At 42.2% G+C, this 21,994-nt stretch overlaps 1 protein-coding gene across 1 annotated transcript in view; it reads left to right on the top strand.

Moving 5' to 3' along the window:
• Positions 1–12,636: 12,636 nt before the first annotated feature.
• myo3b (myosin IIIB) overlaps positions 12,637–21,994 on the top strand; it is a gene marked incomplete at its 3' end in the record, with an annotated part of 495,246 nt that continues 485,888 nt past the window's right edge. The window contains 3 exon segments of the mRNA XM_084314352.1: positions 12,637–12,816; positions 15,260–15,280; positions 21,601–21,755. Of these exon segments, the coding sequence (XP_084170478.1) occupies positions 12,670–12,816; positions 15,260–15,280; positions 21,601–21,755 (323 nt within the window). The 5' untranslated portion in view covers positions 12,637–12,669.

Here is a 21,994-nt window from a genome sequence, read left to right as displayed (position 1 = left end):
CCCGCTAGGTGGGCAGAGCCCCCCTCTGGACCACCCCCTAGTTAAGACCCAGCATCTTGTTTGAAAATCCTGGAGAAAGCCCTGAAACCCTAAGAGGCTTTGCGTGTTGTTTCTATACTGTAGCACATTATGCAATATTGAATCATTATAATGCACTCATGTTGTGCTTATAATATGCCTTGTATTGCCCAGGGCCTCAAACAAGATGGTGCTGAGGGTGTGTGTGTGTGTGTGGGGGCGGGGGGGGGGGGGGGGATAGGGCTGAGCCCAAACGTTCGAACGTTCGGACCTTCGTTCGTTATGTTTTTTTTTTGTATTTTATTTTTTTATTATTTTTTAAACAAACACATAAACAAACATGACAACACACAATAGGATATACAAATACACATATGCTCCAGCTCGTACCCCCCTCTCCCGGACCCCCCATTGGATAATCCAACCATTATAATTTGTTCCTAACCAGACACTACCATTATATGCTGGCTTTTATTCTCTCCACCACTTCTAACCACATTGCCATTTTGGATTCATTGAGACCCAAAATTCTAGCTGTTGATATTTCTTGATAAATCACATCGAGATATGTAAGAATCCAGACCTTACGGCAAATTTTTTCCGGTTGAAACCATCGTGATGCTATCAGCTTTTTAGCCACTGTGATACCGGATAAAACCAATCTCTTTAGCTGTGGAGGTACTGCATGCTCAAAGACATCATTCAGCAGTAATACAGAGGGGTGTACAGGTATATCCAGAGTTAAGAGATTTGACAATTGCTGGGTCACTTCTTTCCAAAATATCTTAACTGGTGGGCAGTCCCAGTACATGTGCATAAATTCGTTCGTTATGTTTGCATTCGAATTATAAATCAACATTTGAATTTTTTATATATATATATATATTTTTTTTAAATTATTATTATTATTATTTTTTAAATATTTTTTTTATGTGTCTATTCATTCTGTTTAAACCAATGGGGGTTTTCTTCACAGTTGCAGATAAAGATTAGGCTACACTAATATTATAGTATTAAAACTAGGGATGTCCGATATTATCGGCCGATACTGGCATAAAAATGTGATAACGGAAAATATCGGTATCGGTTTTTTACATTTATTTAACCTTTATTTACCCAGGCAAGCAAGTAAGAACAAATTATTATTTTATTTATTGTCAAAGTATGCATAATGTTGTGTTAATTATAGATACACTAAAGATACACTAAATCACTGGGTAACATTATCACGTCTCATGGCTTCTCCTACCATTGTTATGCCGACGATACTCAACTCTTCCTCTCCTTCCCTCCCTCAGATATCCACGTCTCTGAGCGGATCTCGGCCTGTCTGTCCGACATCTCCGCCTGGAGACCGACCAACCACCTCAAACTGAACCTAAGCAAAACAGAATTGCTCCACCTGCCAGCCAAATCCTCCGCCCTGACCGACCTTTCCATCACAGTCGAGAATGCAGCTGTGACCGCGTCCCCGACCGCCAAGAACCTTGGTGTTGTCCTCGACGACCAGTTGAACTTCTCTGCTCACATCGCAGCGACAACCAGAACCTGCCGATTCCTCCTGAGCAACGTCAGAAGGATCCGCCCCTTCCTGACAAAAGAAGCCACCCAACTCCTCGTCCAATCAACAGTCATCTCCCGCCTCGACTACTGCAACGCACTGCTCGCTGGCCTCCCGGCCACTGCCACTAAGCCTCTTCAACTCATTCAGAACGCAGCGGCTCACCTGATCTCAAACTTACCGAAGTCGGCCCATGTCACCCCACTTCTTAGGGACCTGCACTGGCTCCCCATTGCTGCACGAATCCGCTTCAAGGCCCTCGACCTAGCATACCCTGCAGCAAAGGGAACCGCTCCCGCCTACCTCCGGTCAATGGTCTCTAACTACACACCCTCAAGACCCCTACGCTCTGCATCTTCTGGCCGCCTCAGACCTACTCCTATCCAAGCTCCGGGAGGGTCATCAAAGAGAAGCCGCCTATTCTCAGTCCTTGCCCCACAATGGTGGAATGAACTACCCACCCCAGTTAGGACAGCCGAAACACGTCCAATCTTTCGCCGTCGACTAAAGACGCACTTCTTCAACCATTATCTGAATAAAAAAATCGAACCCTAACTAACCGTACTGTCATGCACTTGTCCTAATAAACTAACCTACACTGTAGCACTCAACACTTTGATGAACATTGTTGCTCAGCTGATAGATGTGTGCTCTCTTCCTGATGGCTTGTCGTACAGAACATGTAAGTCGCTTTGGATAAAAGCGTCAGCTAAATGACTAAATGTAAATGTAATGTAAATGTATATGTAATGTTAATTACCTGAAATTATTCCGTTTTTTGGGGGTGGGGGAACCCTGCATATATCGGTATCTGTTGATATCGGTTGATATCGGTATCGGAAATTAAGAGTTGGATAATATCGTTATAACGGTATCGGTAAAAAAGCTCCTATCGAGCATCCCTAATTAAAACTGATGAGTTATATTCATTAAAGAAAGTTGACCTGTGCACCTATACCTTTGCTTAGGGAAAGCCCTACCTTATGAGCTGCACTGGGGGGGGGGGGCGACAGTGACTCGGGAGGTATAGAGCAGTCGTCTGGTAATCCGGAGGTTCCCGGTTCGATTCCCGCTCCTCCCGAGCAGCGTGTCAAAGTGTCCTTGAGCAAGACACTTAACCCCTAACTGCTCCCGATGAGCAGGTTGTGGCACCTTACGTGGTCGCCTCCGCCGTCGGTGTGTGAATGTGTGAGTGAACGGGTAAAATGTGAAGCAACGAAATTGTAAAGCGCTTTGGATAAAAGCTGCCATTTACCATTTGACCATTTACTTCGAGTGAAGTCTCACTGTGAACAGTCTCCGCTTGGTGTTACGGTTGGGTACCGTTCACATTTGAACCGATACCGGTACCAGTACCTGTGAATCGATACCGGTACCCAACGGTACCTTTTTCCTGTACTTTAGTCTCTACAAATGTAATCTACCTACCTCAGTTGTAAAAGAATTTGTCCAAACTTCAAATGATTTATTATCATTATTATTTATTTAGAACAATTTGTTAATATATAATATAATATATAATATTGAGCGTTGTCTGCATCTAGCTTTGTAAAGTGTAACCACACTTGCAACCGTTTTTTCGGCTTGCCATTGCCCCGACTGCTTTGTTGTTGAATCAAGTCAAATGCTAGGTAAGCGTGTATTGTGCGCATGAACGTTGATGTGAACGTGCGGCACACTTCATAGGTTCCGTTTCGCGGTAAACGAACCGTTGACGTCATCAAACGTTTTTTTTTTTTTTTTAAAGCTTAATTTTTTTTTAATGTATACCAAAATGTGGCACCGGTGGATCGCACGTGAGTCGGTACTCGGTAGTAACGACCTGATTCGGTCAGTACCCTTAAAAGCACCCATCCCTAGATGGTGTGCAGGTTCAGCTTGGCTGGCCTTGTCACGTTAATCCCGACACTAATCCAATTGATCTCCCAAGAGATTCCGCCTGTAAGACGAGGGTCCAGCGTGGGACGACTTAAGCCAACGTCTCCTCCGTCCACTACGAGTCGTCTCTGTGGGGGGGAAGCGTGTCGAGTCGTCTCAGTGGGGGGAGCGTGTCGGTGGGGTGGGGGGGGACGAGCTAGCTCTGTCGCCACCGGCGTTTGGTTATATTATGATATACAGTATGTTGTTTGAGGCCTCATGAGTCAGAAGCAAAGAGCCCTGGAGATGTGAGTAAGTAGTACAGTAGCGTCAGCAACCGTCTGCCCGGCGTCTCCGCCGCTGTAAACCCATTAAGCGGCTCCCGGTCGCATCACCGTCTCAGTCGGCAGGCCGTATGGGAGAGGATGTCCCGGTTCTGTAGCGTTCTGTAGCAACATGTCCCGGTTCTGTATCGTTTTGTAGCATCATGTCCCGGTTCTGTAGCGTTTTGTAGCATCATGTCCCGGTTCTGTAGTGTTCTGTAGCATCATGTCCCGGTTCTGTAGCATTCTGTAGCATCATGTCCCGGTTCTGTAGCGTTCTGTAGCAACATGTCCCGGTTCTGTAGCGTTCTGTAGCATCATGTCCCGGTTCTGTAGCGTTCTGTAGCATCATGTCCCGGTTCTGTAGCGTTCTGTAGCAACATGTCCCGGTTCTGTAGCGTTCTGTAGCATCATGTCCCGGTTCTGTAGCGTTCTGTAGCAACATGTCCCGGTTCTGTAGCGTTCTGTAGCATCATGTCCCGGTTATGTAGCGTTCTGTAGCAACATGTCCCGGTTCTGTAGCGTTCTGTAGCAACATGTCCCGGTTCTGTATTGTTTTGTAGCATCATGTCCCGGTTCTGTAGCGTTTTGTAGCATCATGTCCCGGTTCTGTAGTGTTCTGTAGCATCATGTCCCGGTTCTGTAGCGTTCTGTAGCAACATGTCCCGGTTCTGTAGCGTTCTGTAGCATCATGTCCCGGTTCTGTAGCGTTCTGTAGCATCATGTCCCGGTTCTGTAGCGTTCTGTAGCAACATGTCCCGGTTCTGTAGCGTTCTGTAGCATCATGTCCTGGTTCTGTAGCGTTCTGTAGCAACATGTCCCGGTGCTGTAGCGTTCTGTAGCATCATGTCCCGGTTATGTAGCGTTCTGTAGCAACATGTCCCGGTTCTGTAGTGTTTTGTAGCAACATGTCCCGGTTCTGTAGCGTTTTGTAGCAACATGTCCCGGTTCTGTAGCGTTTTGTAGCATCATGTCCCGGTTCTGTAGCGTTTTGTAGCATCATGTCCCGGTTCTGTAGCGTTCTGTAGCAACATGTCCTGGTTCTGTAGCGTTTTGTAGCATCATGTCCCGGTTCTGTAGCGTTTTGTAGCAACATGTCCCGGTTCTGTAGCGTTCTGTAGCATCATGTCCCGGTTCTGTAGCGTTCTGTAGCATCATGTCCCGGTTCTGTAGCGTTCTGTAGCAACATGTCCTGGTTCTGTAGCGTTCTGTAGCATCATGTCCCGGTTCTGTAGCGTTCTGTAGCAACATGTCCCTGTTCTGTAGCGTTCTGTAGCATCATGTCCCGGTTCTGTAGCGTTCTGTAGCAACATGTCCCGGTTCTGTAGTGTTTTGTAGCATCATGTCCCGGTTCTGTAGCGTTTTTGTAGCATCATGTCCCGGTTCTGTAGTGTTCTGTAGCATCATGTCCCGGTTCTGTAGCGTTCTGTAGCATCATGTCCCGGTTCTGTAGCGTTCTGTAGCAACATGTCCCGGTTCTGTAGCGTTCTGTAGCATCATGTCCCGGTTCTGTAGCGTTTTGTAGCAACATGTCCCGGTTCTGTCCATTGTTCCCTCGTCGGTGCTTCTACTCTATACCACATTTTCGTCAGTGCTTTCTTGGCTGCTACTAGTAATATCTTAATCAAGTATATGTCTTTCCCCTGAATTCCTTCCTGTGTTAAGTTCCCTAAATACAATACTTGTCCTGTCTGGGGTATTTCATATCCTACTATTTCATTTATTATCCCTCCTATCTCTTCCCAATAGTTCTTTATTATCTGACATCCCCAGAATATGTGTGTGTGGTTTGCTATTTCCTGTCCACAGTTTCTCCAGCATGGTTTCTGTGTTGGTGTATAGTTGCCCTGTATTTCTGGTGTTATAAAAAATCTAATTATGTTTTTCCACCCAAACTCCCTCCATATCCTTGACCCTGTGGTTGTGTGTTGTATCTTACATATGTTATACCATTCTTCTTCTGTTATCTCCGTTTCTAATTCCTTCTCCCACTTTTCCTTTATATATTTGGTTGTGATGTCCTTGCTGTCCATTATTGCCTGATATAGTGCTGATATCCCCCCCCCCTTCCTTCCTTTGTATGCTTTTACCATTATCTTAATTATCCCATTCTGATCTTTGTCTTTGTCTAGTTTTATTTCCTTGTTGTAGTAGTCCCTAATCTGTAAATATCTAAAGTGGTCGCTATTCTCTAGTCCGAATCTTTCTTTCAATTTTTGTAGAGTCTGGATCGCCCCTCCTTCTGTCATTGTACATATTGCTGTTATGCCCCCCCTCTCCCATCTTTTGAACCCATGATCTTCTTTCCCTGGTTTAAATTAGTTGTCGTGCGTTATCCATCTCAGTATCTTGGTTTCTTTTTCTAGCTTGTATTTCTTTACTATCTTGTTCCATATATTTATAGTGAATTTGGTAATTGGGTCTATTAGTTGTTCCTTTCTTCTGTATAGCTCCCTGTCTCCTATTAGTGCCTGCACTTTGAGTCCCTCATTTTTTGTTTCTTTGTCTTTCCATTTGGCTTCATAATTCTCGTTGCACCAACATGTTACTATTATCAGCTGTGCTGCGTAGTAGTAATCTTCTAAACTAGGTATTGCCATTCCTCCTTTCTCCTTTGGTAATTGTAGAGTCACATATCTTATCCTTAGCCTTTTCCCCCCCCATATGAATCTTGATATCTGTTTATTCCATTCCCTGAACTGGCTTTGTGGTATTAATATAGGTAGAGCCTGAAATAGGTATAGTAACCTTGGTAATATATTCATCTTTATAATTTCGATCCTTGAGCTAAAGTCTAGAGGCATTACTGTCCATCTTTCTAGGTCTCGTTTGATTTTCTGATTAATCTGTGTATAGTTTGCATCATATAGTCCCTCCACCCCTCTTGTAATATTCACTCCTAGGTATCTGATCCTGTCCATATCCCATTTAATCTTGTATTTGTCTTTGATCTCTGTCGTTGGGGTGTAGTTCAATGTTAAGGTCTGTGTCTTTGTTACGTTAAGTCTATATCCTGAGTAATATCCATATTCTGTCAGTAAATCCATCAGTGTCGGGAATCTTGTGTCTGGTTGTCTCATATATACTATCACATCATCTGCGAACAGTCCTAATTTATGTTCTGTTCCCCTTATCTCCACCCCTTTGATGTCCTCGGTCTGTCTAATTAGTTGAGCCAGTGGTTCGATGAATATATCGAAGAGCGTTGGCGAAAGACAACAGCCCTGTCTAGTTTGATCCGGTCCGTCAAGTTGCCATTTACTTTAATCCTTGCTGTTGGTTCTTGATATAATGCCCTAATTGTTTTCATCTCGTTTTTGTCTAGTCCAAATTTCTCTAATACTTTATATAGGAATATCCAGCTTACACTGTCGAATGCTTTTTCTGCATCCAGGCTAACTAGTACTGCACTTCCTCCTTCTTTTTGTATCTCCTCTACTATCTGCACTGTCTTTCTTATGTTGTCCTGTGTTTTTCTTCCTTTAATGAATCCGGTCTGGTCTTCGTCTATAATATCTGGCATAAATGTCTCAAATCTTTTGGATATTATCGATGTATACATCTTGTAATCTACATTAAGTATGGACACTGGTCTGAAGCTACTACATAGTTCCTTATCCTTCCCTTCCTTTGCGATCGTAGTAATTATGGCTTCTTTCCATGAGGGTGGCATTGTTCCTTTTTTCATTGTGTGTCTAAATGCTGCCTCTAATATGGGCCTCAGTTCCTATCTAAATGTTTTGTAAAATTCCGAAGGGAATCCGTCGCTACCTGGTGACTTATTGTTCTTTGCTTTACTGATCGCATTTCCCACTTCTTGTTCTGTTATCTCTGCATTTAATATTTTGTTCTGTTCCTTTCCTATCGATGGTAAATCAAATTTTTCTAAGAATGTCTCGATCTCTTCTTCTCCTGCCGCTTTCGGTTGTGTGTATAGTGTCTTATAGTATTCTACAAATGTCTTCTCTATTTCAGCTGGTTCTCTTAGTAACCTGTTTGTGTTTGTGTCTTTTATTGTGTGTATTGTATTTAGTTTCTGTTGTATTCTGATTCGTCTAGAGTCTGGTCGCTCTCGTTCCTCCTTCATAGTATGTCTGTTTCACATATCTAGCCTTTTTCTCAGTTTCTGTCAGTAATTCTTTGTTTATCTTTTCTCTAACGTCTTTTACTTCCCTAAGTGTCTCTTGGTTCTTTGAGTTTTGGTGTTTTTTCTCTAATTCTTTCAGTTTCTTTACTAAGTTCTGGTATGTCTCTATTCTGGCCCTCTTGAGTAGTGCTGCCTTTGCTATACATTTTCCTCGTATTACTACCTTCATTGCATCCCATAGAATGTTTGGATCTACCTCTCCGTTGTCATTTTCCTCTCTGTATCTTATTATGTCTTCTTTTACTTCGTCTACTAAGCCTTTGTTATTCAATAGACCTACGTTCAGTCTCCAGACTGTGTTTCTCCGTCTACTTTTCAGATTTACTGTCAGATATGTTGCGCTGTGATCTGATATGTCTGTTACCCCTATTCTACAATCTTCTACTCTGTATCTGTCCCCTGTTGTCATGAGGAAGTAATCTATCCTTGAATATGTTGTGTGTGGATGTGAATAATGTGTGTATTCCCTGTCTAGTGTGTGTGTTTCTCTCCATATATCCGTGATTCCTAATTCTGTCATTTGTATATTCATATATTTGCTAATGTGTGTTCTCCATCTCTTTGTGCTTGTCGTGTCCATGTCGTAATTCAATACTACGTTGAAGTGTCCTGTACAGATTAAAACGGCTTTCCCTTCCATTGCTATAATATCAAAGATTGTTTCAAATAGGTATTTCTCACTGTCTGGGGGTGCATATATATTCATTAATGTTACCATTTGGCCTTCCATTTTCCCCTTGGCCATTACATATCTCCCCTCTTTATCTCTCACTTCTTTAATCAATTCAAACTTCACTGCATTCTTAATCAATAGAGCTACTCCTCTCATAAGGTTCTGTTTAAAAGAACTATAAAACATATTCTCGTATCCGAATCTCTTCAGTTTTTCATGTTCTTGTTGTATTAGATGGGTTTCTTGTAGAAAAATAACCTGTGCCTCCTCTTTTCTAAGCTTCGTCATCACCTTACTCCTTTTGATTGGATTATTCATTCCATTAACATTCAGCGACATCATCTTAATACCGTTAATTTGTGTCATCTTTCCATTCGAAATGATCTCCCGTTCTACCCATGTCACATAAAATAATATTTGTAGTTGTAGCCACTGCTAACTCTACTCGACTTACATTCAAAGAACTATAATAAACATTTACAACATTCACAAAGTTTGACAATTCCATGGTGTCAGAGGTAATTCTTTTCTTTCCTCTATCCCCTGCTGGGGGGTGGGGAGAAAAGGCTCTCCTAGTGAGAGGGCTCCCCCTAGTGGCTAAAAAAGAAAGCTCACCATGTAAGTCCAGCATTGTCTGTGTGCTGCCCTGTCCTTGAGCTCCCGGTAATATGGATTTTTTTTTAATTTATATATATATACATACATACATACATACATATACATACACACATATATACATATATACATATACTCACACACATACACATACACAATCTGTCCAACGTGTGTTTTTCTCTCTGTCAGTCATTTTCAGAGACATAGAATCAGTCATTTTCATGTCCACATTCATTTGTACTGTGTATCACATGTCTTCTCTCTGTTTGAGTTTTATCTTTATTTTATTTTTTTTATGTTTACAATTACTCATATTCTACGTTGTGTGTATTTCTATGTATCTTTCACATTTAGTCATGGTCTTAGTCAAATGTTTTTGTTTTGTTTTGTACTTATCTTTCCTTTTGAAGTATCGTGATCCCTCGCGCTCTTCCTGTGCTTCTCTCCAATGTCCCTCTGTCACTCTCCTCAGCTGCTCTGTCTCGAATCATCTCCAATCCCCATCTCTCATCCGTCCTCCTCTTCTCGACTGTGTTCCACCTGCGCATCTTCTCCAGTCTCTCCATCGGGGTGGGTGTATATGTGGGTTTTCCCCCCTCTCTTCGTCCCGGCGTCCTCTCTCCATCCCGATTTATGTCCCTCGCTGCCTCTTGTACGCTGCTGTAGGTTTTGGTGCCTTCCTGCCAGTACACTTTCAGAGCGGTCATCGGTGATTGGAACCGAATCCCTTTTTCTTTTAGAATCTTTTTTATTTCCGCGTAACTTCGGCGTTTTGCAGCCACCTCCGCTGCATAGTCATGGTCAAAGGATATTCTCTGTCCTTCCACATCGATCTTCGTCTGCCAGGCTCTCTTAAGAATGTTCTCCTTGACTTCAAACCTCAGGAAGTTAATTATGACTGCTCTCGGTGGTCCATTCGTCTGAGGTCTCGGTGCTTGTATCCTATGTGCCCTCTGTATTCCCATATCGGTGTGTTCTGACAGTGACATGTCCAGTTTCTCTCGGATTTCCATATATTTGGACATCGAGGCTCCTTCTAGCCCTTCTTTCAGACCCCACACTCTTATATTGTTTCTTCTTGATCTCCCCTCCAAGTCAGTTAACTTCTCTCTCATCTTCCCTTGTTCCTCGAGAGTCTCCATTAGAATCTTTTGTACGTCTCGGCCGTTCTCTCTTCCAACGCCGCCGTGTCTTTCTCCTGTTTCAGCAACTTTTCGTCAATTGACTCAAGTCTCTTATTTATTTCTTCTTTGAGTTCGTCTTGTCCTTTCTTTACTTCTTCTCTGAGTCTGTCTATACTTTTCTGTATGCTTTGCGTGTTCGCTTCGTTTACCTTCACGCTAGTTTGCATGCTTGCCTGTATGTCCCGAATACTAGCTCCGAGTTCCACAGCCCAGCTGGGGATCTCCGTGTTAGCATGTTGTAGCTGCGCCATTTCTTCACGTTGTCTCGTTATTCCTTCATGTCGCCTCGTTATTTCCTTTTCTTCTTGGGTCTTTTTTGTTTTCTCATATGTCCACTTGTTCTTCCTCGCTTTTGTCATTGAATGCTTACTTTTTTTCGTTTTCAGATCATGTTATTCCACGTTTGTTTTGATTTGCGACCGGGAGCTTTTTTCAAAGGATGCTCACTCAGACATTTCAAACCGGAAATCCCTCAATTCACTTCTACCTCGTTTAAGAGGCTTTCTCACGAGAAAACAAAAACATTTAGCGTTAGAAAAGGGATTAACATTTCCCCCCGGTTTATTAAACCATGGTCAACTTTGCACCATATAACCCGGTCTTATAGAAATCCTAAATCTATTCGGTTTTTTAAGTCTAATTCCGAGGATGTAAAAACGTGTGTAGCTAAGGGGCTACACAACCCTGATTGTATTTAGATGTTTAGATTAAACCACTGCTAAAGAATGTTAATGGCCAGACAGTATAAGTACACAAAATGGTGGACACTCTATTAACGGCGCGGGGACAGGGATACAAGTTGAACAAGCATTTTAATGTTAATAGTAAACATACATATTATATAACACAGCTCTCCTTTAATAATAGAATGTCAGTGCAACAACGTCAGAGGTAACGATAGTTCCTATCGTCGCTGGGGAGGAAAGGGTCTCGTACGGACCGGTCCTTGTATTCCTAGCGCCCGATGGCAGGATTAATAGCTATTAGTCCGAAAGCCCGTTGGCATGGATGATAGCTAGTTAGCTCCGTTTGTACTTAAAGCTAACCCGCAGGAGGTCTTCAATGAGTAGTTATGTCCAGAACGTCGCTGGGTTCAACTATAAGTCTCTCCACGTTACTTCACTTACACAAGTCACTATACTGTGCCAATAAGGGCTCGACAATATTATGGTTGTATCTAAGTAGCCGTGCGGCTCTCTAATAACGATACGTTGCCTGGCCGTCCTGTTTACAACTGCGCCAAACGTTACCTCTCTCTCACTCTGTTAGTTTTCCTGTGGACTGAACCTGTTCACCCATACAGATCAATACGCTCTCTCACTTGTCCGGGCATGTCTGAACATGTTCTGAAACATGTCTAGAGGAGCGCGCGCACTGGCGCCTACGGCGTTAAGAATGGGACATATACAAATAAGCGAATGATGAATCCTGTTAGGCAAACAGATGACGTGAAAATATATATCTTATATATATAAACAATATATAAGTTATACAAAATAATAAACGCAGACTTTCAGTGTTAATCTGGACCTTCAGAACAACGTGCTTTCATTAAAATTGAATTATATCCTATTGGGGGGTTGACAGTGGCTCAGGAGGTATATAGAGCAGTCGTCTGGTAATCCGGAGGTACCCGGTTCGATTCCCGCTCCTCCCCGGGGCAGCTTGTCGAAGTGTCCTTGAGCGAGACACTTAAACCCTAACTGCTCCCGATGAGCAGGTTGTGGCACCTTACATTCACATTTACATTTTGTCATTTAGCTGACGCTTTTATCCAAAGTTCTACAGTGTATGTTAGTATATTAGGACGAGTGCGTGACAATAAGAAGGTTAGTTTTGCATGGTCGCCTGCCTCTGCCGTCGGTGTGTGAATGTGCGAGTGAACGGGTCAAATGTGAGGAACAAATTGTAAAGCGCTTTGGATAAAAGCTGCTACTGTATATAAATTAAGGAGAAGCCGCCTATTCTCAGTCCTTGCCCCACAATGGTGGAATGAACTGCCCACCACAGTTAGGACAGCCGAAACCCGCCCAATCTTTCGCCGTCGACTAAAGACGCACTTCTTCAACCATTATCTGAAATAAAATAAATAAATAAATAAAAATCTTCCTGATGACTTGTCGTACAGAACTTGTAAGTCGCTTTGGATAAAAGCGTTTCAGCTAAATGTAAATAAATGCAGTCCATTTACCATTTGACCATTTACAAAAACCTTGACCTTTTTGTGACCCCCCCCCCCCCCCCCCCCCCACAGGAGGTCGCTGTATGGCCTCTACCCCTACAAATCCAGTATGATCGGCCTGGAGACCTTGGGGGACCCCTCGGGGGACTGGGACATCGTGGAAACCATCGGCAAAGGAACCTACGGAAAGGTCTACCGGGTCACCAACAAGAGGGATGGCAGCCAGGCGGCGGTCAAGGTGCTTGACCCCATCAACGTGAGTCCGTCACAGACACCCCTCGCCTCATTTCATCCACATTTTACCAGGTTCACTTTCAATTAAATGAATTCAGGAGGTCGTACTGTGCTCTCCAACTTATTCATGAGTACATGAGAACAGGGTTCCTATCGTCAACAATTTCAAATATATATATATTTATTTTTATCTAAAAAAATGAAAAAATGATAATAATATCTAACCCTAACTATCCTTACTGTCATGCACTTAACACTTTGATGAACATTGTTACTAAATGACTAAATGTAAATTTCATTTTCACATCAAAATCATTTTGCTATGATATTAATGATGAGCTGATATTAAAGCTTGAGATTCTCCCCTGTGTTGCAGAGTTTAAGACCTTGATCTCCAACCTTTGTCAATCAAGTTGTACGTTTTTTCATTGATTTGTTATCCTTGCGTTCTGCCTCGTCTTGTTGTCTCTCTGTTATGATTTTATATGCTGTGTGATTTTCTATGCCTTTTCTTTTTTTGCTCCTTTCTGTACATACACTCGACGTGACTGTAAATGAGAGAAGCCTTAGTTGCCCTTTGAGTTGAAATAAAGGTTTGAAATGAGACAAACCTTTTAAATCTGGGTTGGGATTAATTCACCTTCAATTCAATCAATTCAAAATGTAAACAGAGGTTGCCGCTCACTTGTTGACGATAGGAAACCTGTTCTCGTGAATAGGTTGGAGAGCACAGTACTGTACGACCTCCTGAATTCATTTAATTGAAAGTGAACCTGGTAAATAAAATGTGGATATCATCCTTCCTCAGGTGCAGAATTCCTTAGGGAATTTAAAAACATATGAGGGAACTACGCCCAGTTTCAGAATTCATACGTGTTATTCCTCTGGTCTAAGATAGTCCAAAGATATTAGTGAAATTGAGCCACTCTCTCCCAAATACAAAAACTCAAGTGTGTGATAGTGTGTGTGTGAAGTATAAAGTCTGGAGCTGCTTGAGAAGGATTTTATAGATGACACTGAGAGACACCTAGGAGAATGTTCTGACTATATGATGGTATAGATGACACTGAGAGACACCTAGGAGAATGTTCTGAGTATATGATGGTATAGATGACACTGAGAGACACACAGGAGAATGTTCTGAGTATATGATGTTATAGATGACACTGAGAGACACCCAGGAGAATGTTCTGAGTTCATGATGTTATAGATGACACTGAGAGACACCCAGGAGAATGTTCTGAGTATATGAGGTTATAGATGACACTGAGAGACACCCAGGAGAATGTTCTGAGTATATGATGTTATAGATGAGTGAGAGACACCCAGGAGAATGTTCTGAGTATATGAGGTTATAGATGACACTGAGAGACACCCAGGAGAATGTTCTGAGTTCATGATGTTATAGATAGTGAGAGACACCCAGGAGAATGTTCTGAGTTCATGATGTTATAGATGACACTGAGAGACACCCAGGAGAATGTTCTGAGTATATGATGGTATAGATGACACTGAGAGACACCCAGGAGAATGTTCTGAGTATATGATGGTATAGATGACACTGAGAGACACCCAGGAGAATGTTCTGAGTATATGATGTTATAGATGACACTGAAAGACACTCAGGAGAATGTTCTGAGTATATGATGGTATAGATGACACTGAGAGACACCCAGGAGAATGTTCTGAGTATATGATGTTATAGATGACACTGAGAGACACCCAGGAGAATGTTCTGAGTATATGATGTTATAGGTGACACTGAGAGACACCCAGACACCCAGGAGAATGTTCTGAGTATATGATGTTATAGATGACACTGAGAGACACCCAGGAGAATGTTCTGAGTATATGATGTTATAGATGACACTGATAGACACCCAGGAGAACATTCTGAGTTCATAGGTACATGTTCTGTTTCAGAACTGAGAATAAAGCTCATTATATATATAAAAAAAAAAAAGGAACCAAACATTCTGTGGGTCCACAACATCTGTCTCCCATTCATTGTCAATCGAGCAGCTTCCAGACTTTATACCTGATGACATCACAAGTTTGGTTCTTTCTTCTCTGGTTTCTGGCTTTGGGGGAGAGAGTAGCTCATGTTTACAAATATTGATTATATGAAATAACAGATTAGAATGTTTAATTTGAGTGGCGTTCCCCTTCAGTGATAACCGATGTCCTCAATAATGTCGCTCACAAAAGCCATTTATCTGGAAGCACAAACGTACGTTTCCATCTCAATTGATTGTCATCAGATTAAGATCAAAACGTTCATTTGTACACGTCTAAATAACTCTATTATTTGTGGGAGCCAGTGTTGCAGACATGGGTTTTCTTTTCATCTTTGGTGTGTGACGCCTTGTGGTAGAAATGGGTCGTCTTCTGTTTTTTCACCTTCAAATTCAACTGACACGCTGAGGACAAAATAAACCATGTCGTGTCTTTCCCGTTTGTCACAGTCTCCTCACTCGACTAACAGAGTAAGTCGTCTGTTCTTTTTCTTCACCTCCCTTCCCTTGACTGTCTCTGTGCAGTAGTAGTTGTGCCCCCTGTGATGGTATTTCCATAGAAATAGAGTTGATAGAACGGCCAGTCCGTTTTTCAATGGTCACTGGTCATTTTGGCCAGAGACGGTTCAGAAAGAAGACGGCGCAAGTCACGTGAGCTACACTAGGGATGGGCATCGAGTTCCAAATATTCAAATAGTCGTTAAATTACACAGTAGAAAATCAAATGTTGTTTTGTCACCAAAAATATATTTCCCCTTGTTTTTACCGGCACACATACACTGTAGTGTATTGAGAGGGGACCCTATGAACTGTTACCGCTGAACGGCATGCTGGGTAGCTACAGGTAGCTAGCTAGCCAGGTAGCATAACAGTCTGTTAACAGCTGGGAGAACAGAAAATAAATATGAAGAAAGAGAGACCAGAGATGTACTATGGTAGCAGTGTTTTGTACGTTTGCCATGTTGTTTCACTAAGTTCACACAACTCTAGCCTGGTCCGCTATAGCGTTAGCAATGGCAGCAGCCAGTTAGCTCGCTTGTTGGATTATCTCACGTTCGCTATTAAGTAAAAACAAAAGCATACGTTAACGTGGAAGATCAGACATTTCAAGCATCAACAATGTAACTTTCAGAATAAATGCTTTTGTTCCTGTAAATAACGTTAACCTTCTGCGACCCCCAGATATCTAGCTGTTAGCAATGACAGCAGCCAGCTAGCTCCCTTGTTTGAATATCTCACGTTTGATTTTCGATTAGTATTCGAATAGTTCCCAGTGACTATCGAATAGCAAGTTTGTGAGTTTTGCCCGTCCCTAAGCGCTTTGAGATTCCTAATGTAAGGCGCTATATAACATTTATTTATTATTATTATTAAGCTACACAACAGGCTTATTGCCGCCATCATTTTATTGATAGCGCCAGTGTAAAAGGTCCCGCCCACTTAGGTTCCATTTTCACCCAGTTTCAGACAGCTAGTCTCCAGGGCCCTCATTCATCAACGTGGCGTAGAAGATGTTCTATTTCCACACGTAAGCACAGAATTTAGAATCAGTGCACGCACAGAAATATTGGGATTCATCAACCGTGCGTACACAGGTCCTATGCTCCTCCGTGTTGATAAATACCTCTTTGTTCTACCGTCAATGCTCGTGCATGATTATCCATATATGGTCATGAAAGTGATGAAACACCCCCCATGGGATGTGAAATAATGGACTGACCCGAGCGGAACTCTGAGAAACTTCACGGAGATTGTTCACTGCTGTCGAACCAAGAAGACACAACGCGTGTTATGGGATAAATAAAAGGCGGACTTGTAAACGGTGATGTCAGATATCAACGGCTCCCTAAGACCATTGCTGCAATTCTGCCTGGACAGCTCAAAATACTAATAAAGACCGTTCGTTGACCACTGTTTGGCGTTGGTTGTGTGTCATTATAACCGTGCTGTAATATGATGCCTTTATTAGTTGTGTTCGATTGGCTATATGATTTTTAGAGGCATCTATTTTGTTGTCGGTATTACCGACAACAAAATAGATGCCTCTAAAAATCATATACTATTAGGTAGCCTATATGAATTACATATAATAGCAGCCATAGCCTACATTATGCAACAGTAACTTGCGCATACCAGTGTATGCGACGGACCAGTGTATACCTTATATCATATCATATTCATATAATAGTTTACTCTATCAGCATACCAGCATGTAATATGTTCTTTGTTAGAACTCAACTCGTTATTATTTTGCACATAGATTGCAGAAATACGGGAACGTTTTGATTTACATTAAAAGGCTTTGACATTGTAAAACTAAATACGTGGAATTCTGTAAGCATAATACAAGTCATATCACCCACACGATATGCTCTGTGTCCAGAGCATGTATGCTTTTCATTCATTTAAGACACATTATTGCAAGGGTTTTGTAATACACATACACCCTGGTGTCATTGCAATGCGTTTTTTATTCTTTCTTATACAGTAAAAAGGGGGAAGAACACTATATCGTGGGTGTTCATATGACTTGTATTCTGCTTACAGCTTCGAAATTCCACTTGTTTAGTTTAACGTAAAGCCTTTTAAATATAATCAAAACGTTCCCGTGTTTCTGAGGTCTGTGCGCAAAATAATAACGAGTTGAGCTACGCGGAGCGCAGTCAGTCAGTACACCCCGTATATTCCGATAACGCTATATAAACCATGCTGCATTCATTCTGAGAGAAAGATCTATTATTCCAAATGCTATTTATAGGGTTTTGACCATAATTACACTACTGTTGCTATTTTACAATGAACTATAATGAATTACGGTTCATACAGAACATGCCAGTGTTGAAACTAATGCACAGAAGCTCATTTCCTTGTTGTAATAATATATTCTACCACTGGGCGTCAGCTAAGTGTGCTCCGAGCTGTGCGTACACATAAGCACGAAGTCAAGTTCAAGTTGAAATTGATGAATCCCACTCTTTGCTTAGAAATGGTCGTACGCACAGGTTAAGCACATATCTGTGCGTAAGACACGTTGATGAATGAGGGCCCAGGTCTCTGTCGCGACTGGTCCTGGTCCCCTACAGCTTTCCGGCCGCAGCCGCCACATGCAGCGTTGTATTATCATTATTTTCAAATAAAATGATTTCCTTTATAATAACAAGTCTTCAAAAAAGTACTTTTCCAAAAAATGGGTCTTGAAAAAGAGGAGTCGTCTTATAATCAGGGTGGTCTTATATTAGAGACAATATGGTCAAATGAATTGCCACGATACACTGGCAACGAGCGCCTTCTATTCTATTCATTCATGTCTCTCTCAAACCGACTCCCCCCTTCTTGTCTGTAACAGAAACTGTAGTTGTCAACACCTTGTTTCATGTAGTGTCTGTGTTCTTCTAGTGATGTTGTGAATTCTAGAGATGTACCTTGTTGTATTTGTGAGACTTCTGCCCTGTTGGTGATTGCTTGTATCTAGTACATTAACGTAGCAGGCCTATGGGTGGTCCCAGAGGGAATAGAACCCTCAACCCTGATGGTGCCATGTTCAGACAGTCCTAACAGTGTTTATTATTAAGAGGCAGACAGTCCTAACAGTGTTTATTATTAAGAGTCAGACAGTCCTAACAGTGTTTATTATTAAGAGTCAGATAGTCCTAACAGTGTTTATTATTAAGAGTCAGACAGTCCTAACAGTGTTTATTATTAAGAGTCAGATAGTCCTAACAGTGTTTATTATTAAGAGTCAGACAGTCCTAACAGTGTTTATTATTAAGAGTCAGACAGTCCTAACAGTGTTTATTATTAAGAGTCAGATAGTCCTAACAGTGTTTATTATTAAGAGTCAGATAGTCCTAACAGTGTTTATTATTAAGAGTCAGACAGTCCTAACAGTGTTTATTATTAAGAGTCAGATAGTCCTAACAGTGTTTATTATTAAGAGTCAGATAGTCCTAACAGTGTTTATTATTAAGAGTCAGATAGTCCTAACAGTGTTTATTATTAAGAGTCAGACAGTCCTAACAGTGTTTATTATTAACACATTCTGCGCCAGACCCGAGGTATCCCGGGTTAACTCGCCATGCGTTGGGCACCAGACCCGAGATTTCTCGGGTTTTGGTGTTTTTTTTCTTTTATTCAATATTTGTATTCATTATTCATTCACAGACCTCGGTGTTCCCATAGGGAATCATTCTGAGATTGCCAAAGTGCAATATCGACCGCATCCTACTAGGTGGCGGTATCTCACCCTGTGTTACATTTAAACCCCTCCGGGCGCAGAATTTAGACGGAGCCAAGTAAACCGCTTCATCCGACCACTTCGAAACGCATCTAGCACACTCGATCCATAAGTTGTGCCAAATTATGTCCGGGACCAGATGGACATCAATACTGGAAATCGCGATCACCAGCCGTTAGTTCTTCAGCAATTGGCAGCAATCCGTGCCCACAGTTGTGGAGCCTGATGGCTACTGGCAGGAAGGACTGACCGAGGCATAATATACTGTATATAGAATAAAGTATTATGTAAACAACAAGTGCACAGCCGAAGGTCCTACCGAAGTTCAATAACATTTTACATTTTAAGGCTCAGAATATGCATCAGCAGTGAAAGAGTGGTCTCGGTCAATTCGATTCCATTCCCCCCAACCAGATAGACTTGGTTTGATGGCTCGCTGGTGATTGTGTCAGATGGAAGAGTCTCCCCCCTGGCTGTACCCCCCCCCCCCCCCCCCCCCCCCCTCCTCCTATTCCTCCTCCTCCTCCTCCTCCTCCTCCTCCTCCTCCTCCTCCTCCTCCTCTGGACGGCTATGAAGATGAAGATGCCTCCTCTCTCATCCTTCTCCTTGATTAGACTACTGACAGTATCGCTCACACATCCGGAAGAGAGGAATCCTGTTCCCCTCTCTCTCTCTCTCGCTCTCTCTCTCTCTCTCTCTCTCTCTCTCTCTCTCTCTCTCTCTCTCTCCTCTCTCTCTCTCTCTCCCCCTCCCTCCTCCTCCCTCTCTCTGTCTCTCTCTCTCGCTCTCTCTCCCTCTCTCTCTCATCACCAGAGGATTTACTCTGATAGAAAAGCGCAGCCAGGGCTGCTTCATCAGTTTGTCTGTTTCTCCCTACTTCAGGAGTGTGATTTATTTGAGTGATTTTAGTTAACATATAACCCGGTGTCAGTCCTCTGTCTTAGGAATGAAGTGCAGTGGAAGATATTTAGGTTAAATCAAACGAGTCGTGTGGAAAGTTTTTTTTTTTTTTTGCAGTGAAAATGGACATTTCATGCTGTTACACATTGAGTTCCTGCTCAACCGCATTCAAAGCGGTACTTACTTACACCAAAAAACAATGCTGGTTTATTTTGCACATAATCGCACACACGTCCAAAAACTATGAACAGTTTTGCACCCATTAATTAAATTAGTTAGTGAGAGTAAATTACTTTGAATATGGCCGCCGGTGATGTCATTCATTGGGGACATTGAATTGAGTGAAAAAATAGCAATACCTTGTCTTATAGTGACTTCTACCATTATAATTTCATTGAGCGGTAATTAACACAACGCAAGGATTCAATGTCCCCGATGACATCATCACTGGTGGCCATATTCAAACTAATTAATAATATTAATACACTTATTTGTAGAGCACCTTTCATACAAGAATTGCAGCTCAAAGTGCTTCACAGTAGCAAAAGAAAGACGGGCATAAAATGAGCACAAAATTGTCAGATCAAGAGCAATGCAGGAAGTGCGGACATAAAATAACTATAAAACGAGCATCAAAATGGAACATTAAATCACACAGTTCTTCACATCAGGATCTAACATCCCAATAGGCCTCTCTCAATAACCCACACTAAATGAATGTGTGAAAAACTGTTGGATATTAGATATTAGATATTTGTCTACATGGGATTGTGCTGGATGTTAAAGGAACACGCCAACATTTTGGGAGATTAGCTTGAATGAATGAATGAATGATGAATGAATGGATGAATGAATGAATGAAAACTTTATTTAACAGATTGCGGAATGGGTACAATACAGTACGGCTCAATACACACAATTGTTAAGGGGATGCAGACCAGAGAAAGACGTTTGTCTTGTTTACATCAGGGTCCCCCATTTTCAATTCATAGTGACATTTATGACATACACAACATCTCTCCAGAGAGAGACAAGAAGATAGATACCAGTTTCCTCTCTGTGCGTTCAGTAGAAAGCTATCTGGCTGCACGTTAGCCTAGCTTAGCACAATGAATGGAAGCGGACAGTGCCTAATTCACGTTAGCCTAGTTTAGCACAATGAATGGAAGCGGACAGTGCCTAATTCACGTTAGCCTAGCTTAGCACAATGAATGGAAGGGTGACAGTGCCTAATTCACGTTAGCCTAGCTTAGCGCAATGATGGAAGCGGACAGTGCCTAATTCACTCACGTTAGCCTAGCTTAGCGCAATGAATGGAAGCGGACAGTGCCTAATTCACGTTAGCCTAGCTTAGCACAATGAATGGAAGCGGAAAGTGCCTAATTCACGTTAGCCTAGCTTAGCACAATGAATGGAAGTGGACAGTGCCTAATTCACGTTAGCCTAGTTTAGCACAATGAATGGAAGCGGACAGTGCCTAACTGTCCGCTTCCATTCATTGTGCTAAGCTAGGCTAACGTGCAGCCAGATAGCTTTCTACTGAACGCACAGAGAGGAAACTGGAATCTATCTTCTCGTCTCTCTCTGGAGAAGACGGTTAAGCTAATTTCCCCAAACGTTGGCGAGTTCCTCTAAGTGTTTCTTCGCCCCCTGAAGGACGTGGACGAGGAGATCGAGGCCGAGTACAACATCCTGCGGTCCTTGTCCAACCACCCCAACGTGGTGAAGTTCTACGGCATGTTCTACAAGTCGGACAACCTGTCCGGTGGACAGCTGTGGCTGGTTCTGGAGGTGAGCGCTGTCCTGGACAGGTCCACTCTCCAAACTTCAGGGAAGATTCTACTTTGGGTCTTATAGCGATGACTAGGATGTCTATTTAATTTGTTTTTTATAATAATAATAATAATAATAATAATAGTAGTAATAATAATAATACTCTCTCTCTGTCTCTGTCTCTCTCTGTCTCTCTCTCTCTCTCTATCTCCCCCTCTCTCTCTCTCTCTCTCTCTCCCCCCCTCTCTCTCTCTCTCTCTCTCTCTCTCCCTCACTC

Source organism: Notolepis coatsorum, assembly GCF_963971535.1.
Source record: "Notolepis coatsorum genome assembly, chromosome: 5".
Lineage (NCBI taxonomy): Eukaryota > Metazoa > Chordata > Actinopteri > Aulopiformes > Paralepididae > Notolepis > Notolepis coatsorum.
This window is presented reverse-complemented; position numbering and strand designations above follow the sequence as displayed.